General features: G+C 38.7%; 1 protein-coding gene across 5 annotated transcripts in view; it reads right to left on the bottom strand.

Moving 5' to 3' along the window:
• The window catches only part of Rbms1 (RNA binding motif, single stranded interacting protein 1), a 203706-nt gene that overhangs the window by 79819 nt on the left and 103968 nt on the right, over positions 1-19919 (bottom strand). For all 5 annotated transcript variants that reach the window (XM_005393344.2, XM_005393346.2, XM_005393345.2 and 2 more), the window contains exon 2: positions 6376-6551. In XM_005393344.2, coding sequence (XP_005393401.1) covers positions 6376-6551 — 176 coding nt within the window. The remainder of the gene's footprint in view (positions 1-6375; positions 6552-19919) is intronic.

Here is a 19919-nt window from a genome sequence, read left to right as displayed (position 1 = left end):
GGGAGGGGAAGGGAGGGGAGGGGAGGGTAAGACAGAGCAGAGGTATTCGTGTGCCCTAAGCAGGAAGGAACTGCAACTTGGTTTTGCAGAACTGAGGAAGGGAACTGGGAAGGTGCTGAGGTGAGGTGGCAGCCAGAGCAAATGGTTCTCTCTTGTCCCATGACAGGGAGCAAGGAAGGAAGCACAGGATTTGGTGACTAAAGAACAATGGGAAGCTGTCACTTTAAAATCAGGAACAAGACAAGGATGTCCACTGTCACCACTCCTATTCAACATAGTTCTGGAAATATTGGCTAGAGCAATTAGACAAGGGAGAGAAATAAAAGGAATAAGGATAGGAAAGGAAGAAGTGAAATTATCATAAGCAGATGACATGATACTCTATGTAGAAGGCCCCAAAAACTCCACCAAAAGGCTCATGGATTTAATAACCAAATTCAGTAGTGTAGCTGGATACAAAGTTAACACTCAAAAGTCAGTAGCATTCCTGTACACAAGTAACAGATTGAGAGAGAAATTAGGGAAACCACACCTTTCACAATAGCACCTAAAAAGATGAAATACTGAGGAATCAATCTAACAAAAGAAGTCAAAGATCTATACAGTGAAAATTATAGTACTCTGAAAAAAGAGATCAAAGAGGATATCAGGAAATGGAAAGATATTTCTTGCTCATGGATAGGAAGAACCAACATTGTGAAAATGGCCATACTCCCAAAATTGTACAGATTCAGTGCAATCCCAATTAAAATACCATTAGTATACCTCACAGATCTAGAGAAAACACTCCTAAAGTTCATCTGGAACCAGAAGAGGCCTAGAATAGCAAAAGCAATCTTGGAAAACAAAGGAAAGGCAGGAGGCATCACAATTCCTGACTTAAAATTATGTTACAAAGCTACTGTGATAAAATCAGCATGGTACTGGCACAAAAACAGACCTGAAGATCAGTGGAACAAATTAGAAGATACAGATACAACCACAAACACACTCAGTCACCTTATCTTCAACAAAGGGGCCAAACAAGTTCAATGGAAGGAAGATAGCCTCTTTAATAAGTGGTGCTGGAAAAACTGGCTTTCCACATGCCGAAGGCTAAAACTAGACCCATGTCTTTCACCATACACTAAATTAAAGTCAAAACAGATCCAAGATCTAAATATTCAAACAGAAACACTAAATTTATTGGAAGAGAAAGTAGGAAAAATCTTGATGACACTGGGGTAGGCAGAGAGTTCATGAATAAAAACCAGACTACACGGGAAATACTTCAAAGAATCAACAACTGGGATCTCAACTTATTGAAAATTTTTTGCATATCTAAAGAAACCACCAATAAAGTAAAAAGAAAACCCACGAATTGGGAAAAAATTTTAGCCTACTGCCCCTCAGACAAAGGACTTCTATCTAGGACATATAAAGAATTAAAAAAACAGGCCTCCCAAATTCAAAGACCCAACCCCAAAATGGGCATCTGAGATGAATACACACTTCTCTAATGAAGAGATACTAATGGCGAATAAATACATGAAAAAATGTTCAACATCATTAGTCATTCAAGAAATGCAAATTAAAACAACACTGAGATTCCATCTCACCCGAGAAAGAATGGCTATCATCAAGAAATCAACCAATAACAAATGCTGGAGAGGCTATGGGGAGAAAGGGACCCTACTCCACTGCTGGTGGGAGTGTAGACTGGTGAAACCACTGTGGAAATCAATTTGGAGATGCCTCACAAAAAAACTAGGATTAGAAGTCCCATTTAACCCGGCTATTCCCCTCTGGGTATTTTCCAGAAGAATTGAAGACATCTTACCACAGCAATACATGTGCACCCATGTTTACAGCAGCACAATTTGTTATAGCTAAATCTTGGAAACAACCCAGATGCTCATCCACTGAGGAATGGATACAAAAGTTGTGGTATTTTTATACAATGGAGTATCACTCAGCTATTTAAAAAGATAAACTCAAGGCTTTTGTAGATAAATGGATACAACTAGAGACCATACTCATAAGTGAAATAAATCAGACCCACACGTGTAAACATCATATTGTCTCCTTGGTGTAGGAACCTGAAGGATGAGGTAAAGCTCAAAATGTAGAATAGATGATAGGAAAGGGAAAGAAATTGCTCAAAGGAAGGAACCACTGGGATGAGGGAAAGAAGAAAGAAGAAAGAAGGAAGGCAAAACATAAATATATACATAAATAGCTGCAATGACTGTATTGCTGATGTCTGATGGTGTATTGAAATGAACAGTTAATGCTCACAATTTTTTATGTTCTGATCAACTTTGCATGCTTGTGTCTGGTGGTCTGAGCAACTGATTTGAAGGTAACAATATGCAATGGAAGTACAATGGTGAACTCCTACCATCTTGTCTAGTGAAACTCTGCATTATCTCTAATGCTTTATTGAAGAATTATTTTCTTATCCTCCTTAATGGTTTGAGCAATCTTTCATTCTTACATCGGATAATCTGAGCAATGTAGCTGAGGATAGCAATATGCAATGTAACAACACTGTTGATTGTATTAATTTGTCTTGAGACCCTGTATCACTTTGAATGTTCTTGCTTTGATTTGTTTATGTTCGTGATACTGGTATGCTGCTACTGTTCTATTTTTTTGTTTGTTTGTTTCTCATATACTACTCTCTTTAAAATAAAAAATAAAAAAATAAAAGAACAATGGGAAGTGGTCAGTGACTGCCCCAAAGCTTCACCGGAAGAGAGCAACCATGGAAAAAGGAACATTTGGTAGAGAAAGAGATAAGGTTGAGTTTCAGGTTCAAATCAAATATCCAAGTGGAAAGTGTGTAAAAAATTTAGAGAAAGTGTTGAACACCCTTATGAGAGGATGGACCTGTGGAGTATCCCAGGAAGAAAACAAAATAAAAATAAGGGCACAGAGCCGAGAAGAGGAGGTAAGCAATAGTGGCGAGAGAAAAAAACCCAGAGAAATAAGGGCAGTTTCAGATGACAACTGACACAAAATACCACCAGGAGAGTAGGGGGGCAGGAGAAGCAAAAGCAATGAGAGACTTCAACTCATATGTCTAAAAAGTTCACCTGAAAAATCAGAGAAATAGTTCACTGGCAAATATTTGTACGACAAATCCACAAACAGCAGAGTACGCTTGACAGATTTTCAGCCATCTCTTTTAACATCACAGTATCTGCTTTTCCACTGTCATTTCTTCTAACATTCTGTTCCACACATAGCTTTTTCCAAAAAAAAATTTAAAAACTTTCTGCTCCATGTTTAAAAATCTTTATATTACACTCGCCGTTAAACTTCATACATTGCTTATGTGGAACTGGGCCACCACTGTAACCATTCTTGGGTACTTTTTTCCCCATCTCTGTTACATGGAAAAGACCCAAGACCCTGGCAGAGCCAAATCACGTTTCAATTGTTGCCTTCTCCCCCAGTTTAATTTCATCAGGTCACTTTGCAGTTTAGTGCTACCTTTTTAGTTGTGAAGTGTTTTTCTCTTTTTCAGAGGTATAGATTTACATCTCCCTTTTCTGAGAGGTTTCTAATACCTACTTTTCTGAAATCTCTAATTATGTCCACTGGGTTTTGCAGCCCTAGGATGAGTGACTTTCTCATAAGGTTCTTGTCACTTCCATGTCACCAACTAATATCCTTTATTGGAAACAATTACATCCAGAATAGGAATGCCCTTTTTCACTTTCCCCACATTCTAAGACACAAAACTGTCAGCAAATCCAAATCTAGGATTTATTAGATTTTCTGTGTTAAATGGAATGAAGCTTCCAGCAGAATTTGAGATAGCATCCCTTATTATTTTTATGCCTTGCCTCAGTTCGACACAAATCAAGAAACTATCATCAGAGTTTAATATCTAACCTGGGATTTTGTAAGAACCTTTCCTTTGCAAATGACAAGGCAGAGGGAGGGTGGCAAACAGCTACTGCTGTTATGAATAACAGCAAAACAAGTAATGTTTACTCATGCCAAATCCACGTACAGCAAAGAGACCAACAACAAAAAAGGAATAAATATTCCAGGAAAAAATGATAAAATGCTATTCTACTATGTTTAGAACACGATGTGATTCAATAGTAAAATTACTGGTTCAATTTTTCAAGCATGTATTTACTGTACACAAAGCATAACATTACTCCATTATTTTATGGTTACTGAACTGTCTCCTGATGGCAACATTCACCTTACATAATTCAAAACCAGCTGAGGAACAATTTGTCTTTCGAAATTTTCTCCCTTTATCTTACACCTCAAGAATTTAAGAGTTTGCTTCAACCTTTTGTTTTCCTACAAAGTTGTATTTTTAGCTCACTAGACTTTATGGCGCTCTATCTACCTGTAATTATGCTGCAGAAGCATAAGAAGACGCCAATGAAAGGCCAGCAGCAGACAAGATAGCAGGAGGCCTATTAGTGGCCTTAAACAACTGCAACGAGGCAGGATGCGCCTGGCAGGGTTCCTGCTGTTTTTGGCCAGGCATGACAAACCCCAAGAGCTGAACTTGCTTTCAGAGTAGGTCCTAATGCAGGGCATTACTTCGCTATCCTGAAAACCAAGGGTTGAAATCAAAACTCAAGAAGACTTGTCCAAACGGGAGACATGGGAAAGGCAGAAGGAAAGGGTTGAGAGTGGTGGCCTCTAGACACCTTTCCAGATCCTACAGGGCCACCACCCACTGCCCCACCCTTTCTCTCTCAAAGCAAAGCAAAACCCCCACACCTCCTTATGGGAGACCAAAATGTTACTTTTAGTTCCAGCTTAGAAATATTGTGCAAGTTCATTTTAAAAGTTTTTTTTTTTTTTTTTTTTTTTTTAAAGTAATGAATCTGGACTTAAACATGAGACACTTCAAAGATGTTTTAGAATGAGAATATTTTTTAGGGAATAGAAACCATTCTGTAGTAGAAATCATCTCCCATAGTTATGCAAAATTCCTTCTGTAAAGGATCATTACTGTCTTCAGACATATAATGTTCTGAGAAACCACTTTGAAGATATCAATATGCAATACAACAACCATTGTTAATTTCCTACCACTTTGTCTGTAACTCTGTATTGCATGTATTGTTCTTATGCTGCTTTGTAAATGGATGTGTTTGTTATATGTTTTCCTTCTTTTATTATTAAAATAAAATTTTAAAAAAAGATATATAATATTATGGCTTGTGTCTAGATTTCCCCTCAAAGCCTCATACAGTGATAAGTGGGTCTTTTTCAGGGGTAGATGAATCTAGAGTGTGTGAATGATTCATGGTAAAATGCCAAGACTAAGAGTGCTAGGATTAAGGGTGGGTGATTGCTGGTTCAGTCCACTGACTGGATTGGCACTGCACTAATCCTGGTAGTCTGGATACAATATAAGGGACAGAAAGAGGCTTGTTTTGGCCCTTCTTGCTTTGCTACCTTCTCCAGGCCATAAACTGTTTCTCTTCTGCAATGCCACCCTGCTTTGGGGCCAGCTGATTATGGACCGAAACCTCTAAAAACTGTGAGCTAAATAAACCTTTCATCTCTTAACTTTGGCTGTTGGGTAGTTTGTCTCAGCATCAAGAAAAGAAACTAAAACATATTAAAAAAGTGTTGTTATATGTATGTTTATCACTCAATGGAACCTGATCTTATGAGTCATTATACAACACACTATATGCAGTAGTTCTGGCTTATTTTAGATGAGTACTTTTTGACTCAACTGAGTTAATGTAACTGCAATAAAGTAGCACATTTACATTATTCTATTCATTGATAACATTAGCATATAATGCAAATTTACCTTGGAACTTTATGTATATGCACATTTTTCTTCATGAGCTTCAGGAAATGGCAGTTCTTCTCAAAGGGATGAGGGTGAACCAGCCAGACCATAATCTATGGGCGCTCAAACTACAGGTGCCCATAAAGATGGACTGATACTGTCCCAGCAGAAATTAAGAGCTTTCTACACCTTTATGATGAGGTTAGACGGTTAGCTACCTTTCTGACAAATAATGACACCCATACCTTCTCTAACAGGACAGACTGGCCCCTACAGATATGTCCATGAAAAATCAGCACTCCTGAAAAGGAGCTACCTATACATTTTTTAAAAAATCGTATTTTACCTCTCATATGCCAATAAAGTTAAATTCTATTGAGGAAATGCTCCAATGTATAGCGCCTATTGTTACACAAGCATTCCGCTAATGTTGATGCTGACTAGACAAGGGTCCATCAATTTAAAACCTGGAAACTCATTTCATTGTGATACTGAAGATCCATAAATTTGTCTTGTAAACTTCTCCTATGATACAATTTACACAATCAATAATATGATCAAAAATATTAAGCAGCTAAAATTACACAAGTAACCATACTTACGGCTGACAGAGCTTTACCAGGTCCTGGTCAGTGGTGTTGGGGGGCAGGCCTCGGATGTAGAGGTTCGTTTTGCTTAGCTGATCCCATCCTGAGTTACTACTGCTGCTACTGTTGTTATTACTGCTGGTGGTGCTGGGACTAGGAGGGGCCATGGGGTGCGCTGGGACCAGAGACTGCTGCAAAGCAAAGACCAGGAGTGTCAGATCACTAGAGGGAAGGGATCAAAAACCATCAGAGGCTATATGAGCTCCAAGATAAAAAGAAGTTACCAAGGTCTAAATTCAGATTATCTTCAGCTACTTTGATGTATAAATTTTAACTTATACCTTCAATACAATCTATTCTTTCTACTAAAAAAAGAAATACCCCTGTTCTGCAACATGAAATAGGATTTTATAGGAAAACTCTCCATGTACTAGGAGTGGTAGCACATGCCTGTAATCCCAGCACTCTGGGAGACTAAAGCAGGAGGACGGTATACTGGAGCCCAGCCTGGGTCACTTAGTGACTTAGCAAGACTCTGCCTCAAAATAAAAAATGAAGGGCTGGGGATATAGGTCAGCAGCACAGCGCCTGCCTGGCAAGCACAAGGTCCTGAGTTCAATTCCCAGTACCAAAAAATAAAAAAATAAAAATAAATTAACAAAAACAAGAGAAGGGGCCAGGGAAGTAACTCAGTACGAAGACCCGAGCACAATCCCCAGTACTGTCCATAAAAATGGCAAAGAATCTCTGTTGTATCTTAAATGGGACTTAATTTATGTAAAATTAACTTATTTGCACATTTTTAAGGAACATATCTTTGAGACTCAAAATTAATTTTCATAATGTCACATGACAGTATCATCTTCTTTTTTTTTTTTTTTTTTTTGGTTTTTCTCCGGTACTGGGAACCGAACTCACGACCTTGCGCTTGCCAGGCAGGCGCTTTTGCCGCTGAGCTAAATCCCCAGCCCCCGACAGTATCATCTTCATGCACAGTAATTTAGAAATCACTAGACTTGAAAAGGCTTTCAAATTCTGAAGAGTATTTGATGGAAAGTTGCAGAACATTTTATTAAGGGAACTCTTTAAAATTACTCTTCAAGTATAAGAAAGCTAGTTTACTTTAGAGCATCAAATCAGGAGGACTTCACTTAGTACTACAGGCACACAGCTTCACGGAGACTTCTAGGTAAGATTCGCCGGCACAACTTTCTCTGTAGCAAATCTTGTGAAATTTAACCCAGGGGAGAATGCTGTAGTAGTTGGAAATCTTCCCATGCTAGGCAGCAACGCCCTCAACTCTCCTAAAGCCTGCAACCAAGGGTTTGGTGTGGTTTTACCAAGCGGAGCCACCTAGGAAAAATGACTGAGGGTGGACTCACACCAGTTAATTCTCTGTGAACCAATAGAAGGAAACCACAGTTCTCTGATCCTATGCCACACACATGACTTTTGAGGAAGTGAAGTAGCTTAGTTTAAGATGGGAGTGAGCACAATCTGAGGTGGCCTCCCAACAAACACTTGGTCGTTTCATACCAGGAAAGGAAATTTTTCATGTCACATCTTCTGAACAGGAAGTGCACTAACCCAAGGAAACCATCTATATTAACAGTTTGGATATATACAATAAAATAGTCACTAGCCATTCAACAAAAATTTCAACTCTTACAACTTGACTTTTACTACCACAGACAAGAAAATGAGGCAAGGCTGGGGGTATAGCTCAGTGGTAAAGCCCTTGCTTACCATGTGCAAGGCCCTGAGTTTGATCCCTAGCACCTCAAAAAAAAAAAATTGCCTTTGATACCAGGGATAGCACTTGAAGAAGTTTGAAAGAGCTGTGGATCAGGTCCATCCCCTCTTCCTAGTGGGACTGCACTGACATGAAACAAATGCACTATTAGGTACCTGAAGACTGCATTCAAGTCTGCCTCCGCTCGAACCTCTCTACTGTCTCAGGAGAGTGCAGGGTGTTGACTTGTACATTTAAAAGAACACTGTGCATATGACTTATTAGAGATTTGTACATGAAAGCAGTAGGTTTCATGTATTTATTTTTGATAGAAGAAATACACTCATAGTTTACACTTCTGAATGCACACAGATGATTTAATATATGTTTGACCAGCGTCCCTATGTATCAGAGTAGTATCTCTTCCCTGTGGAGAGAAGTTACACAGCCTGTGCCTATCTGCTGCCTGCTGGGAGGCCCTACTGGGAAATGAAATCTCTCAGAGTTCTGGTCCCAGGAAGGAGAACAGGGTTAGTGCACATACCCAAGAAGGGCCTCATGTTTCTGGTGAATCCTATGTACAACGAAGTTCAAACTTAAATTTTATCCAAATATCAACTTTTTCTCAGAGCTAGCTGAAGACACTGCTATCTACAAGACAGAAACACTGAAGTATTATGGGTTGCCAATTTTTAATTTTTCAGTACATATAAATTTCTCTCAAAGATTAACTTTTTAGAACTCCTTGAATCTAAAAGGGTAAGATCTAAGAAACTTCAGGTATAATAGATGTTGACTCCTAAATAGTCAGAAAGGGTGAATAACAGTTTGAATAGTATGAGTAAAAATCACTGTTACTGCCTGTTTACCATGTGCTACAGTATGTGGAATGGCTTTGTATGCATTGCCTTACTAAAGTCAATGAGACAGGTACAGCATTGTTCTCCCATTTTGTAGATTAGGAAACTGAGTTTCAGGAAAGGAAGAGTGATTTACCAAGGTCATATATTAACTAGGTGGCAGGGCTGGAATTTGAATGCACATCTGCTAGATAACAATGCCAGAGCCTTCAAACAGAACCCTAAAGGATACTTCAAAATACCTTCTATATCCTAAGTGTCCCATTTGGCTTATTTTCTATTTTCTGTGCCAAAACAGTAACAAAAAGATGTCACTGGGTGCAATTAATCAGCACACAGTCAATTGATGCTTTAAAAAACAAAATGATACAGGGTGTGGTAGAGCTGCACCTGTAATCTCAACACTGTGAGGGCAAATAAGGAGGGTCAAAATTCTGAACCCAGCATAGGCAACTGAGTGAGAGAGACCCTGTCTCAAAATTAAAAATACAGAAAAGGGAGGGGCATGTACCTCCGTACCAAGGTCCTAGGTTCAATCCTCAGTACTGCAAAACAAAACAAAACAAAACCGGGTTTAGCTTTAAAAAAGAAAAAAGTATTATTTTGTAAATTATACTTTATAAATCTTTTCATTAAAGAACAGATCCTGAGGGGGCCAGAGGTATATCTCAATGGTACAGCAGAAGCTTAGCATGTGCTAACATCATACAGAAAAAAGAATGAATAAATTAGTTTTGACAGCCAATATGCAAAACAGTATTGAGTTTCATCAAAAAATTAAAAATAGAACTAGCACATGAGCCAGTGAGCCACCACTGGGTATGTATCTGAAGGGAATGCAGTCACCGTGTTAGAGACACCCACACTGTCGTCTTCATGCAGCACTGGTCACAACAGCCGAGAAATGGAAACAACCAGAGTATCCATCAACACTGACTAGATGGAGAAGATGTGGTTTACATAATGGAGAATGACTCAGCCTTAGAAAGGACGAAACCCTGTCATTTGGGACAAGGATGGAACGGGAGATCCTCATGCTAAGTGAAGTAAGCCAGAAACAGAAGTATCACGTGATCTCACCCATACGTGGAGCTACAAAAGTCCATCTTGTAAAAGTTCAGAGTAGAGGGATGGCTACTAGAGGTTGGGGAGAGCAGGAGGATAGGACAGATGGGGAAGGATTCCTCACAGGCTACGAAATCACACATCAGGCGCACGCGGTCCTGGTGTGCTGTTGCAGAGTAGGGTAGCTACAGACAACCATAACGAACTGTGCACTTCAAAAAGCTGGAAGAAAGGATTGTGAAAGTTTTCTAGGTAAGGAGAAGAGCTGAATACATGTAACCTGATTTAAAATTATAAAATGTGTACACATACTGAAACATCACATTACTAATATGTATAATTTTATGGTCTTAGGTTACTAATTAAAAATGAATTTAATAAACTAAAGTAATTGATCTGATTGAGAATAATAAATTCTATACATAATAAATTCTACACATAATTCTTGAAAGTTACAGTCCATTACAGCTAAACTAGACTAGCTAAACTACAGTTACAGTCAGTGGGAAGGCTTGACTTACAGCAGTGAAGAATTAAACCCTCCTAGATGGAAACGCAAATACTGACAAGTCTTTAACTACAATTTGAGAACTTGATAAATTTAAAGCCATTTTACTTTGTGCCTGGAAAGCACAAATGGCAAACAAAAGAAGAAAGAAAGGAAAGAAATAAAGAAAGGAGGGGAAGGAAGTACTACATATAAAGAATGATTTTTACCAAACTCCATTTTCATCACTGGTTGACCTTTTAAATTCTGCTCTCAAAACCCCTAAGCTTCCTTGGAATTTGAAAAGACTTCCTACGGATAAAGGGGACAGCTAGTTTAAATACATTCAATCTAGGGAAACCAGTGGCTGGATGTCCACAGTTAAGTGCCCACAAAAAAGCATAGGGGTCTATCTGCCTTCTCCAGACCCCTTTTCCTGGTTGAGGTAAGGTAACCAGGCTATAGTCTTACTTCTCCATGGGCAGAAAAAACAGGTTAATTCAGTTTTCTTGATAACGTTTATCTGGGCTAATCTACATGCCAAACTTGATAGAAAACAGTGAGTGGTGAATAAACAGGGAGACTGTATTAGCAGACACCAGGAGCAGCAGTGCTCATTAGCATTCACTAGGTCTCCCTTTGTGGGCAGCATTCAGTGAGCACTTCCTGTATAGACAGCAGTCAGGGAGGAAGGACTTCCTGCGTGGACAGCATTCAGAAATCCCTTCCTGTGTGGACAGGACTGGTGTCTCTACCTTCCCAGGAAGCTCAACTAGGACTCCCATACAAAAAAATGGATCAACAGGCACACAGCAAGGACACACAGGGTGGTTTTATTTCCCTCTGTACCACATACCCTCCCATCCAACATCACACTTACTTTCTTCTACATAAACACAAGCTTAAAAATTCTTTAAAGAAGCAAAATTAACCACAAGTCACCTAAGACAAATTAGTAATTATGTACTATGCTGTTGATTTTTATTCAGTGAACACAATTTAAACATGAAAACTTATTTTAAATTCTATTGCATCATTTCCTTCCTATTACTAATAAGATAAAGAATTGTGCTCTCATCAGTCTTGTAACTGAAACTATCCTCTTCCCGTTACTTAACAACTTCCTGAAGAGTCCTAGTACATTTTAAAGACAAAGAAAATGTAGAATTTGCTTTTTAACTTCCCTCGTCTTCTTTACAGCTATAACCTTGATAGGTTAAGGTTCTTATTTTCACCCCTGAGATCCCTACACACTCAAGCATCACTGTGGCCCCAGATGAGAGTGAATTTTAACACATCCACTATTTTCCTTATCCAGAAGGGAAATAGCACTACAGTGGCTCTTGAGAGCAGAGAGAATTTATGTAAAATTATCATTTCCACAAGGAAACAATATGAAATCAAGCCTGGGATGCATTATGTCAAGACCTTATACACTAACTTCTACACACTGGTTTAATCTCTTTAGCTTTCAAAATACAAAGGCAATTTAACAATTTAAGGAAATTGTCAAACAAGGTGGGGAGGGAGACACTCAAATGGGCCAATTTCATTACATGCTGTCTTTCCTTTCACAAGGGCTGAGATGGTGGCTGGAAAAGGGAAGTTCTAGAGCAGCGAACTGGAAAATAAAACCGAGAAATGCAGGATGCATTCATGAGAGATGACTAACTCAACATGAAGCAGATGGGAAGCAGATGCACTTCCAGGTAAAGGAATGAATGTCTGAGGGCAGGGGGTCAAAACCACCTAGATTAATGAAGAATGATATTGCCTCTTTACACAATAAATGTGCATCAATGATTTTTACTGTGGAAGTGAAAGAAATAACCTCATTTGATACAAGGATATTAAAGCTAAAAATCACATCGCTGATTAGTTAATGAAACTGCTTCTCATACTTTCAATGTCCCTCCTTTAGCAATAAACTTTAAAGCCATTCATGACTATGATACTAAGTACAGTAATAATCACGTATTTTTGCGGGATTACATCTGTCCCTAAAAAGAGAGGTTCATATTATATCAGCTATTCAAATAAAATCTAAAAATAAAACTATTGAATAAGCTTCATAATGAATTTTCCAAGATGCCAATCAAAGCTGATCCTTGTATGTAAAACTATAAACTCAGCATAGAAATTTCTTCACCTAAATTTATAACTAAAGCATCATTTTCTTAGGCATCAAATAAAATAAATTTAAATCTGCATTCTTGAACACGACATGACTGAATACACAGAGACATGTTATAGATATACAAAGTTACTTAAAAGGAAAATCAGGTACAGTGGTGCACATCTATAACCCCAACCCTTGGCTGAGGCAAAAGGATCACAAGTTTGAGTCTTGCCTGGGTAACGTAGTGAGACCCTGGCTAACAACAAAAAATAAAAAGGGATATGGACGTAGCTCAGTGCAAATTTCCCAGGTTCAATTTCAAGTAACAAAAAACAAAACACAACAAAGATGGGGAGGGAGAGCCCTTAGGAATTAAAACAGCTGGGACAAATTCTTTGGGATAGAGGTAGTATTTGTAAAGGGGGTAAGAAGAAGGAAGAGAAGTAAGTATTAATAATTCACAGCAGAAAACATACATGAAATATAATGTACAGTTTTTAAGGTAAAAATGTCCTTCCAGGTCCCACTCAGATGCATTTTAAGGGCAGTTTTGTGCTCCTGCACATGAACAACCCAACAGTTCTCATCCCTCCAGGGGTACTTCCACGAACCCCAGGAACTCACCTGGTTACCTACTGAGAACTCCAAGCCAGGAAGCACAGCAGGGAGCTTTTGCTAGTTGTTCCATATAGTTTTTGTTATACCATTTACAAATTTTCATGGATGTGTGTGTGAAAGAGTTAAAGATCAACATGAAGATACCAGATCAAAGACATTAAACTGAAGTTATTCCCCAGAAAAGCAGGAGAGCCAAGAAAGAGGGAGGCTAAAGGGAAATGGTTTCAAAACTTCCTTGCCAAGGAACACTTTCATTTGGGAGGAAAAGCTTTTAACAGTGAGTGCCTAGCCTTATGTACCCTTAATTGCATCACTTGTACATTGGTTGGTACAGTTTCTAAAAATAGTAAGAGTTCAACCAAGGGAAGATCAGGGAAAAGAGGGGATGACAGGACAAAGAAGAGAAAGGTTGAGGACGGCTTCCCAGAGGTGGGTGGATGGCTGAGTGAGCTGAATATTAATGTCAAGACATTAAGAGTAAGAGGAATGGCAAATCTGAAAGGGAGGTGAGAGTGAAGTAGAGATATTAGCCAAGATATAGACAGGAAAGATCATCATTCTTCATGAAGCCAGTGAAACACCTGATCTGCCTGGTTTGGAAGAAGCTCTGAAAAATTGATGTTTGGGGATGAACATGGTCGAAAAGCAGAAAGAAGAACATAGAATGCAGATATGAATATGAATGAGAAGGGTTACTATGGAAAGACAATAAATATGGCTGGGGGTGTAGCTCAATGGTAGAATGCTTGCCTAACATGTTCAAGGGCCAGGCTGGCTCCCTAGCAATCAATCAATCAATTGGTAGATAGATAAGAAGGTAGCTGTAATGGTCAATACATGCAGTCAACTTGAGAAGTTTAGAAGTTTAAGCAGCTCATCAGGGGGCGAGGGTCCTCACTTTATAAACATCCTCATCCTTAGCAAGAGGAGCGCAAAGAGATGGTGTGAGTGCTAGTGCTGCCCCAGGGTAGTTAGCCTGCTTACAAAGGGAGGAAAAGAGCTTTATTCCCTTTTTGCTCTTGTTGCTTTTGCTGTCCTCTGCTGCCTTGAACTGTTGTCTGTGTGCCATGTCACCCTGCCTTGGAGCCAGATGATTATGGATTGAAATCTCCACAAACTGTGAGCTAAACAGACCTTTCCTTCCTTAATTTTGGGTGTCCAGTATTTTGTTTCAGCGAGAACCAAGTAATTAAGACAGTAGTAGATAAACAAGATAAAATAGGATAACTTATAAGGAACTTAAAACTAAGAAAATTTTCCCTTTCCCTTTACAAAAAGAAGTATTATTATATAGGAAAATCAGAATATCCAGAATCAAGTTCTGCCTGGGCCAGGAACTGGAATGAAAGTCATCTCTGGACAGCCTGGTTTCTCACGTGTGAGACGAACAAGAGAGCAGATGATCTCTAAGCCCCCTTCCAGCTCTAAAATTCTATGCCTGCACACTGCTCCTTGTCTGGATAATGCTTCTTACCTAGATAATGCTTCTTACTGATGGCAGGTAAGGCACATCAACGCAGAAGCCAGCCGGCCCCTGAGTACTCTTACCAGCCTGCCAAACGACCAGAGAAACGCAGCAAGAGGCTGAACCAGTAGATGCAGAAGTGACTTCTGTTAATACCTTGCAGCTTAAGTCCAACAAAAATGGCACCACAGTACTGTTTTCCTACATCCCTTGGGCCAGTACCAACTTTCTCCTTGGTCACAGATGATTCTCTATGAATACTCTAAATGCATAAGGCACTCTAAATTACAACTAGAGCTGAAGGCACAAACGTAAAACAAAAGGTTGCATGAACTTCACAGCTCTGGAAACTGGAATGTCATTAAAGTGAAAACAGAATTACAGGTAACAGTCTTAATAACTTAGACCTGCTGAGACTTTATGTTAGGTAGCAGCCTGTCATCTTTGTGTCTCAAAATGTAATGAGTATACAAAGTCATTCTTCATTCTGTTCACTCTTTTATACAGAAAGGATTGTACAACAGTTCCCAAACCACCTTAAAAGAATACTCAAAACAATAAACAAATTACATTCCAAACAACCAGCTGTTAAAACTCAGCAAACATAAAATACTGTCCAACTTCAGGTGTGAAATTAATTATGACTGAATTCAGAATGCAGGTATGCATTGAGAGATTGAAATGAGGGATTTCCAGATCCACACTAGTTTTATTCTTGAGCCTTGTGAAGGAGACAACAGGAAACCCTTTCTTTTCCTTTTACTCAAGATACACTGAAAAAAGGAGAGTTCCAAAGGGACATGAAACATTGCTTCCACCATGACAGTTCAGAACACCTCTGCAATGTTCTGAATTTCTTGCCTCCCCACCAGTGGAGTTAGGATTCTAGGGCTCACAACTTCCTTCTAGTTGTTACAGTACAGTTTGCGTATTTAGCTGATTTTTTCTTGTAAGTGAAGAATTATCGCTGACACTGCAATGTTCTCAGGGTGGAAATCACTCACTGTAAAGCATACAAACTTTCTCCACATTCAACAATACTTATGGAAAGTATTACAAAGTGATTAAACCTTAAGTTAGAAAAATTATAAGTAAGCTACAAAAAGCAAAAAACCGAAGCTAATTTAAGTCACTTCACAAATTAGCCCCTAGAGGAAAAAAAGTATTACCTGTACTTTCAGGAACTGAACTAGTAGCATTTGAAATCTCACAATCACCATCATCATCATCATCACCACCCATGAAATCGTGTCTGACAGTATTGTAATTTGTATGCAAAGGAAAATATCAACAGGAAAGTATTTTCACTTAGCACGATTCAAAAATTGTTTGCATTTGTTTCCTTTTTCATGGTATGATCCAGAAATTTTCATCTATGGGTACAATTTACAAAATTACACAAAGTGAATGATAGTGGCATACAGTAGCTTTTTTACAGTTATCAGTCAATGCATTTCTATGTACATGTCTGTGTGTATAGAGAGAGGGAGTGCATGGCTATTTTTGAGCTGTACTGTCCAGGACACCAACTTTTTAGCAAACCTTTTCCGTCATCTTTGAAATTAACTTTTCGGCTAAAGTTTCCACCCTGTACATATACAGGCACAGACACATAAAACTGAAACAGAAGTTTGGTGAAACAGTGCTTCCTTTTACTATAAGCAATGTACACTGCTATTATCTTTTCTAGTTTGTTTCATTAAAAAAAGAAATGCTGGTAGCGACTTACACACTGATTTGCGACCCACACTAATACTGCCATCTGCACGTTAAAAACAGTGTTCCACGGCACGTATCAAACTGATGTTAGTATTATTCACATGCATGGTTTGAATATAGATTTTGCCTCAGCTCTTTAGGGTGGAGACTTTCTACTAAGTTCTGGGCAATACACAATTCTGGCTCTTCAGAGCAGAGACCCAGAACACTTGTGTGTTTGGAGGTCAGGTGTGGGAACAGTGAGAAGCGCAGCACTTAGTCCCTACACTTGTATTTTCCCTACATGCTTCTTTTTTTTCATTACATTTATTTTCATGATGTACCCTTTACTTCTGCTGCACATAATAAAACATGCAATCATTCACTGTCTACTGCTATTCCAGATTAACCTACCAGCAATGAGTACCTAAAATGGGTTCTATAAATCTCTGCCCTCCTAAATGTGCAGAACAAGAAGACAACAGCTACCACACGGGAACACTTAAGAAGAAAGTCATCCCTAGGTGGAAGCTGGTTCTGGAGCCTCCACTCAGTGTCCAGTGAACAGGAGCTGCTCTCTGCTTTATTAATACCTGATCTAAAGCCGCCAGTAAGCTTTCCAGAACAGGAAAAGGAAAACCAGGCCAGGGCCCCAACACTGCTGCCTGGATAGGGTAGACGAAACAAAGGCAGTTACTTTAAGATCTCAGAATTAAGGAGACAGATAGCAGCAAAATGTAAGGTCCAGAGCACCCACATATTATCAAATCATTTTTGCTTAAGCAGCAAAAATCGTAGGGACCAGACAATAAAAGAGCTGAAATTTCTGTTTCTTTATAAAGACAATTTGGGATCTCTCTCTCTCTCTGATGTAATCTCAAAACAGTATTCACTGCCCAGTTTAAAAATGAGGGCACAGAGCAAAAAGACTAAAAGAAGAGAAATGTTAGATTCATTTATTTAAGGCCAGAAGGCAGCAATAACTTCTAGTACAAAAAAATGATTTAGGAAGAAAAGACAAGCTTCCTTTTCTAAGCGGTGCTCAGGAGGAGGGCAGAGGTACCCGCCCACCAGTTCAGGGCACAGGATAACAGCAGCCTCTGGACTCTCCGAGCCCCCAGCTGTATAAGAATTGCTCAAATTAAAATATCATCAATGATATGTTGTAAAATGTTGTATGTCTGTTAATGTTTCCCTCCTTTTATCTTTAAAATAAAAAAAAATATATCATCAAACTTTTAAAAGAACTTTCATCATCAGCAAACTAAGAAAAGTTAAATCTGAAGGATGGTTTAATCCTGCCAGGATATGTTTTAAAAAGGTAATGTGTAAATTGTAACTATTAGTAACAGAATTTATCCATAAAATCTTGAATGGGCTGGCTAGCTCACTTTGCTCTCCCCCTAGAAATACACACTGAGCCTCTACCTGCATTACAAACTGTAACCCTATCTACATTATCCCTTATTGTATATGTCAATCCTACCTTGTAGTAACAGCTACAATGCAAATCCTCCTTTAGATTTAGAAATACACAGAACAGGACAAATTATGTTTTTCCCAAATAGGTAGGCAGGTTTAACTCTGTTTACCCACTTTAGTTGGGCTTATATTATCTTTTAAGAAGAGTGATTTTAGTGTTTAAAAATAATGAAATAAGCAAAAGCCAAAGGGCAAAATATTTTAAACCATGACAATTTATGGAAATTTTTTTTTCACAGAGAACTGAGTATTATTCATAGTGGTAGCTAACACTACTTAACATTTACTATGGTTTTGGCACCAAAACAAGGACTTTGCATGCATTCTTTATTTAATCACAATAAAATAGGCCTGTTTATCAACATTTTCCAGACAGGAATAGACGGAGGTTAAAGGATTTCTCCAAGGTCACAGAGGAGGGGACGATGTGGTTATAAAATAAAGTCAGCCTGACACCCTTTCCAGTAGCTAAGTCAAAGAGAAATGGTAATGTGGGATGCCATTTCATGTCACTCTTTGGGGGTACTTGACACAATTGTACGAACTGAGACTTTTATAAAAATTTAGCTTTGCTAAGAACAGAACAGTCAAACCTGCATACTGAACAGGTTTGAAATTCATCAAATTTGGCATTCCATGCATTTTGATTTTAAAATTCTTTTCTGGTATTCTTCATTTTCTTGATCCTACATGTAAAAGCTAGAACTTGTTAATGTCACCTGCCTCGTGACTTGGGACCCTTTCCAGCTGAAACAATTTTGTAACCATCACTGTGCCTCTTGGAACTAATTAAGAACAAGTACCAAGGCCGCATTGTATACCTAAGTCATGGTTACTAAAAATCTTCCAACAAAACATTACCAAAAGGATTGGCTCAAGGACCTGGTTGCAAAATAGTAAAACTGAGATGTCCCTTCCTTCTCTTCTTTCTCTCCCTCCTTCCTTTTCCTTCCTTCCTTCCTTCCTTCCTTCCTTCCTTCCTTCCTTCCTTCCTTCCTTCCTTCCATCTAACCCTCCATCCATCCCTCCATCCATCCATCCATCCATCCATCCATCCATCCATCCATCCATCCCAACAGCACAGCATCACTATGCAGGAATGAGAATATTGCTAGAAAGTATTTCAGACAATCTGTTTTCTTTAGCTCTTCTCAATATATGATATTTTAATCTCACTGAAAGGTTAACACTTTCTAGTGTGGTATTTCTACATTGAAAGGAAAGAGCAAATCTCCCCGCCAACAGCCTCTAAGGCTCTGGAGCAGAATGGGCCAGGCCCTGACTGGTCATCCCAACAAACAGCCCAGAGCTAGACCAGGAGCTTCTGTGTCTGCTGAAGAAAATAGACTGACACATTCTCGAAGCTGCTCCAACAGTTGCAGTGATTAAAATGCTGTATACTGAACAGCTCCCTGAACTAAATAAGTAAGTGAAGTCAGCAAGAGCTACCTGGTGATAATGCCTAAGTATCTTAGAAAGGATTCTGACATCTGGGAAGAAATGCACTAACGGTATCATTTTCCTAGCTGAAATGGTTACTTTCACTGAAAATTTTTGTATTTCTCTCCAGGCTGAAGCATCTCTGAAGAATTTCCAACTTTCAGGACAGATGGACTTTTAAAATTTCTTGTTTAAGACTTGAAAGCATCAGGGACACTAGATAACTATGATTGATAGTGAGAATTATAATTCAGAAAAAAACTTAAGTTTTAATAATCTTAATCTTATTGCTTTTGGATACAGGGGATATGGGGGTATCTGTCTTTTCAAAACAGATTAATCAGAATTACTATAAGCCTCTGAGAAGATGCAATCACTTCGAGATGCTCCTGCCTTTGGTAATGGCCACATCTGGTCGGGCAGTTGTTGCTCATTCTTGCCAGGATTCGCTTTATTAAACTTTTAATTGAAAAATGACACCTTCACTCCAGTCCTTTTAATTGATTTCTAACCTCAGAGAAGTGTAAGAGAGTTTTTTAGAGGACTAATTTCTAGTAGAGTCATCTGAATGCTTTGATTAAACTCTTGCAGGT

The sequence above is a fragment of the Chinchilla lanigera genome, unplaced genomic scaffold (assembly GCF_000276665.1).
Source record: "Chinchilla lanigera isolate Chin_1 unplaced genomic scaffold, ChiLan1.0 scaffold00048, whole genome shotgun sequence".
Classification (NCBI taxonomy): domain Eukaryota; kingdom Metazoa; phylum Chordata; class Mammalia; order Rodentia; family Chinchillidae; genus Chinchilla; species Chinchilla lanigera.
This window is presented reverse-complemented; position numbering and strand designations above follow the sequence as displayed.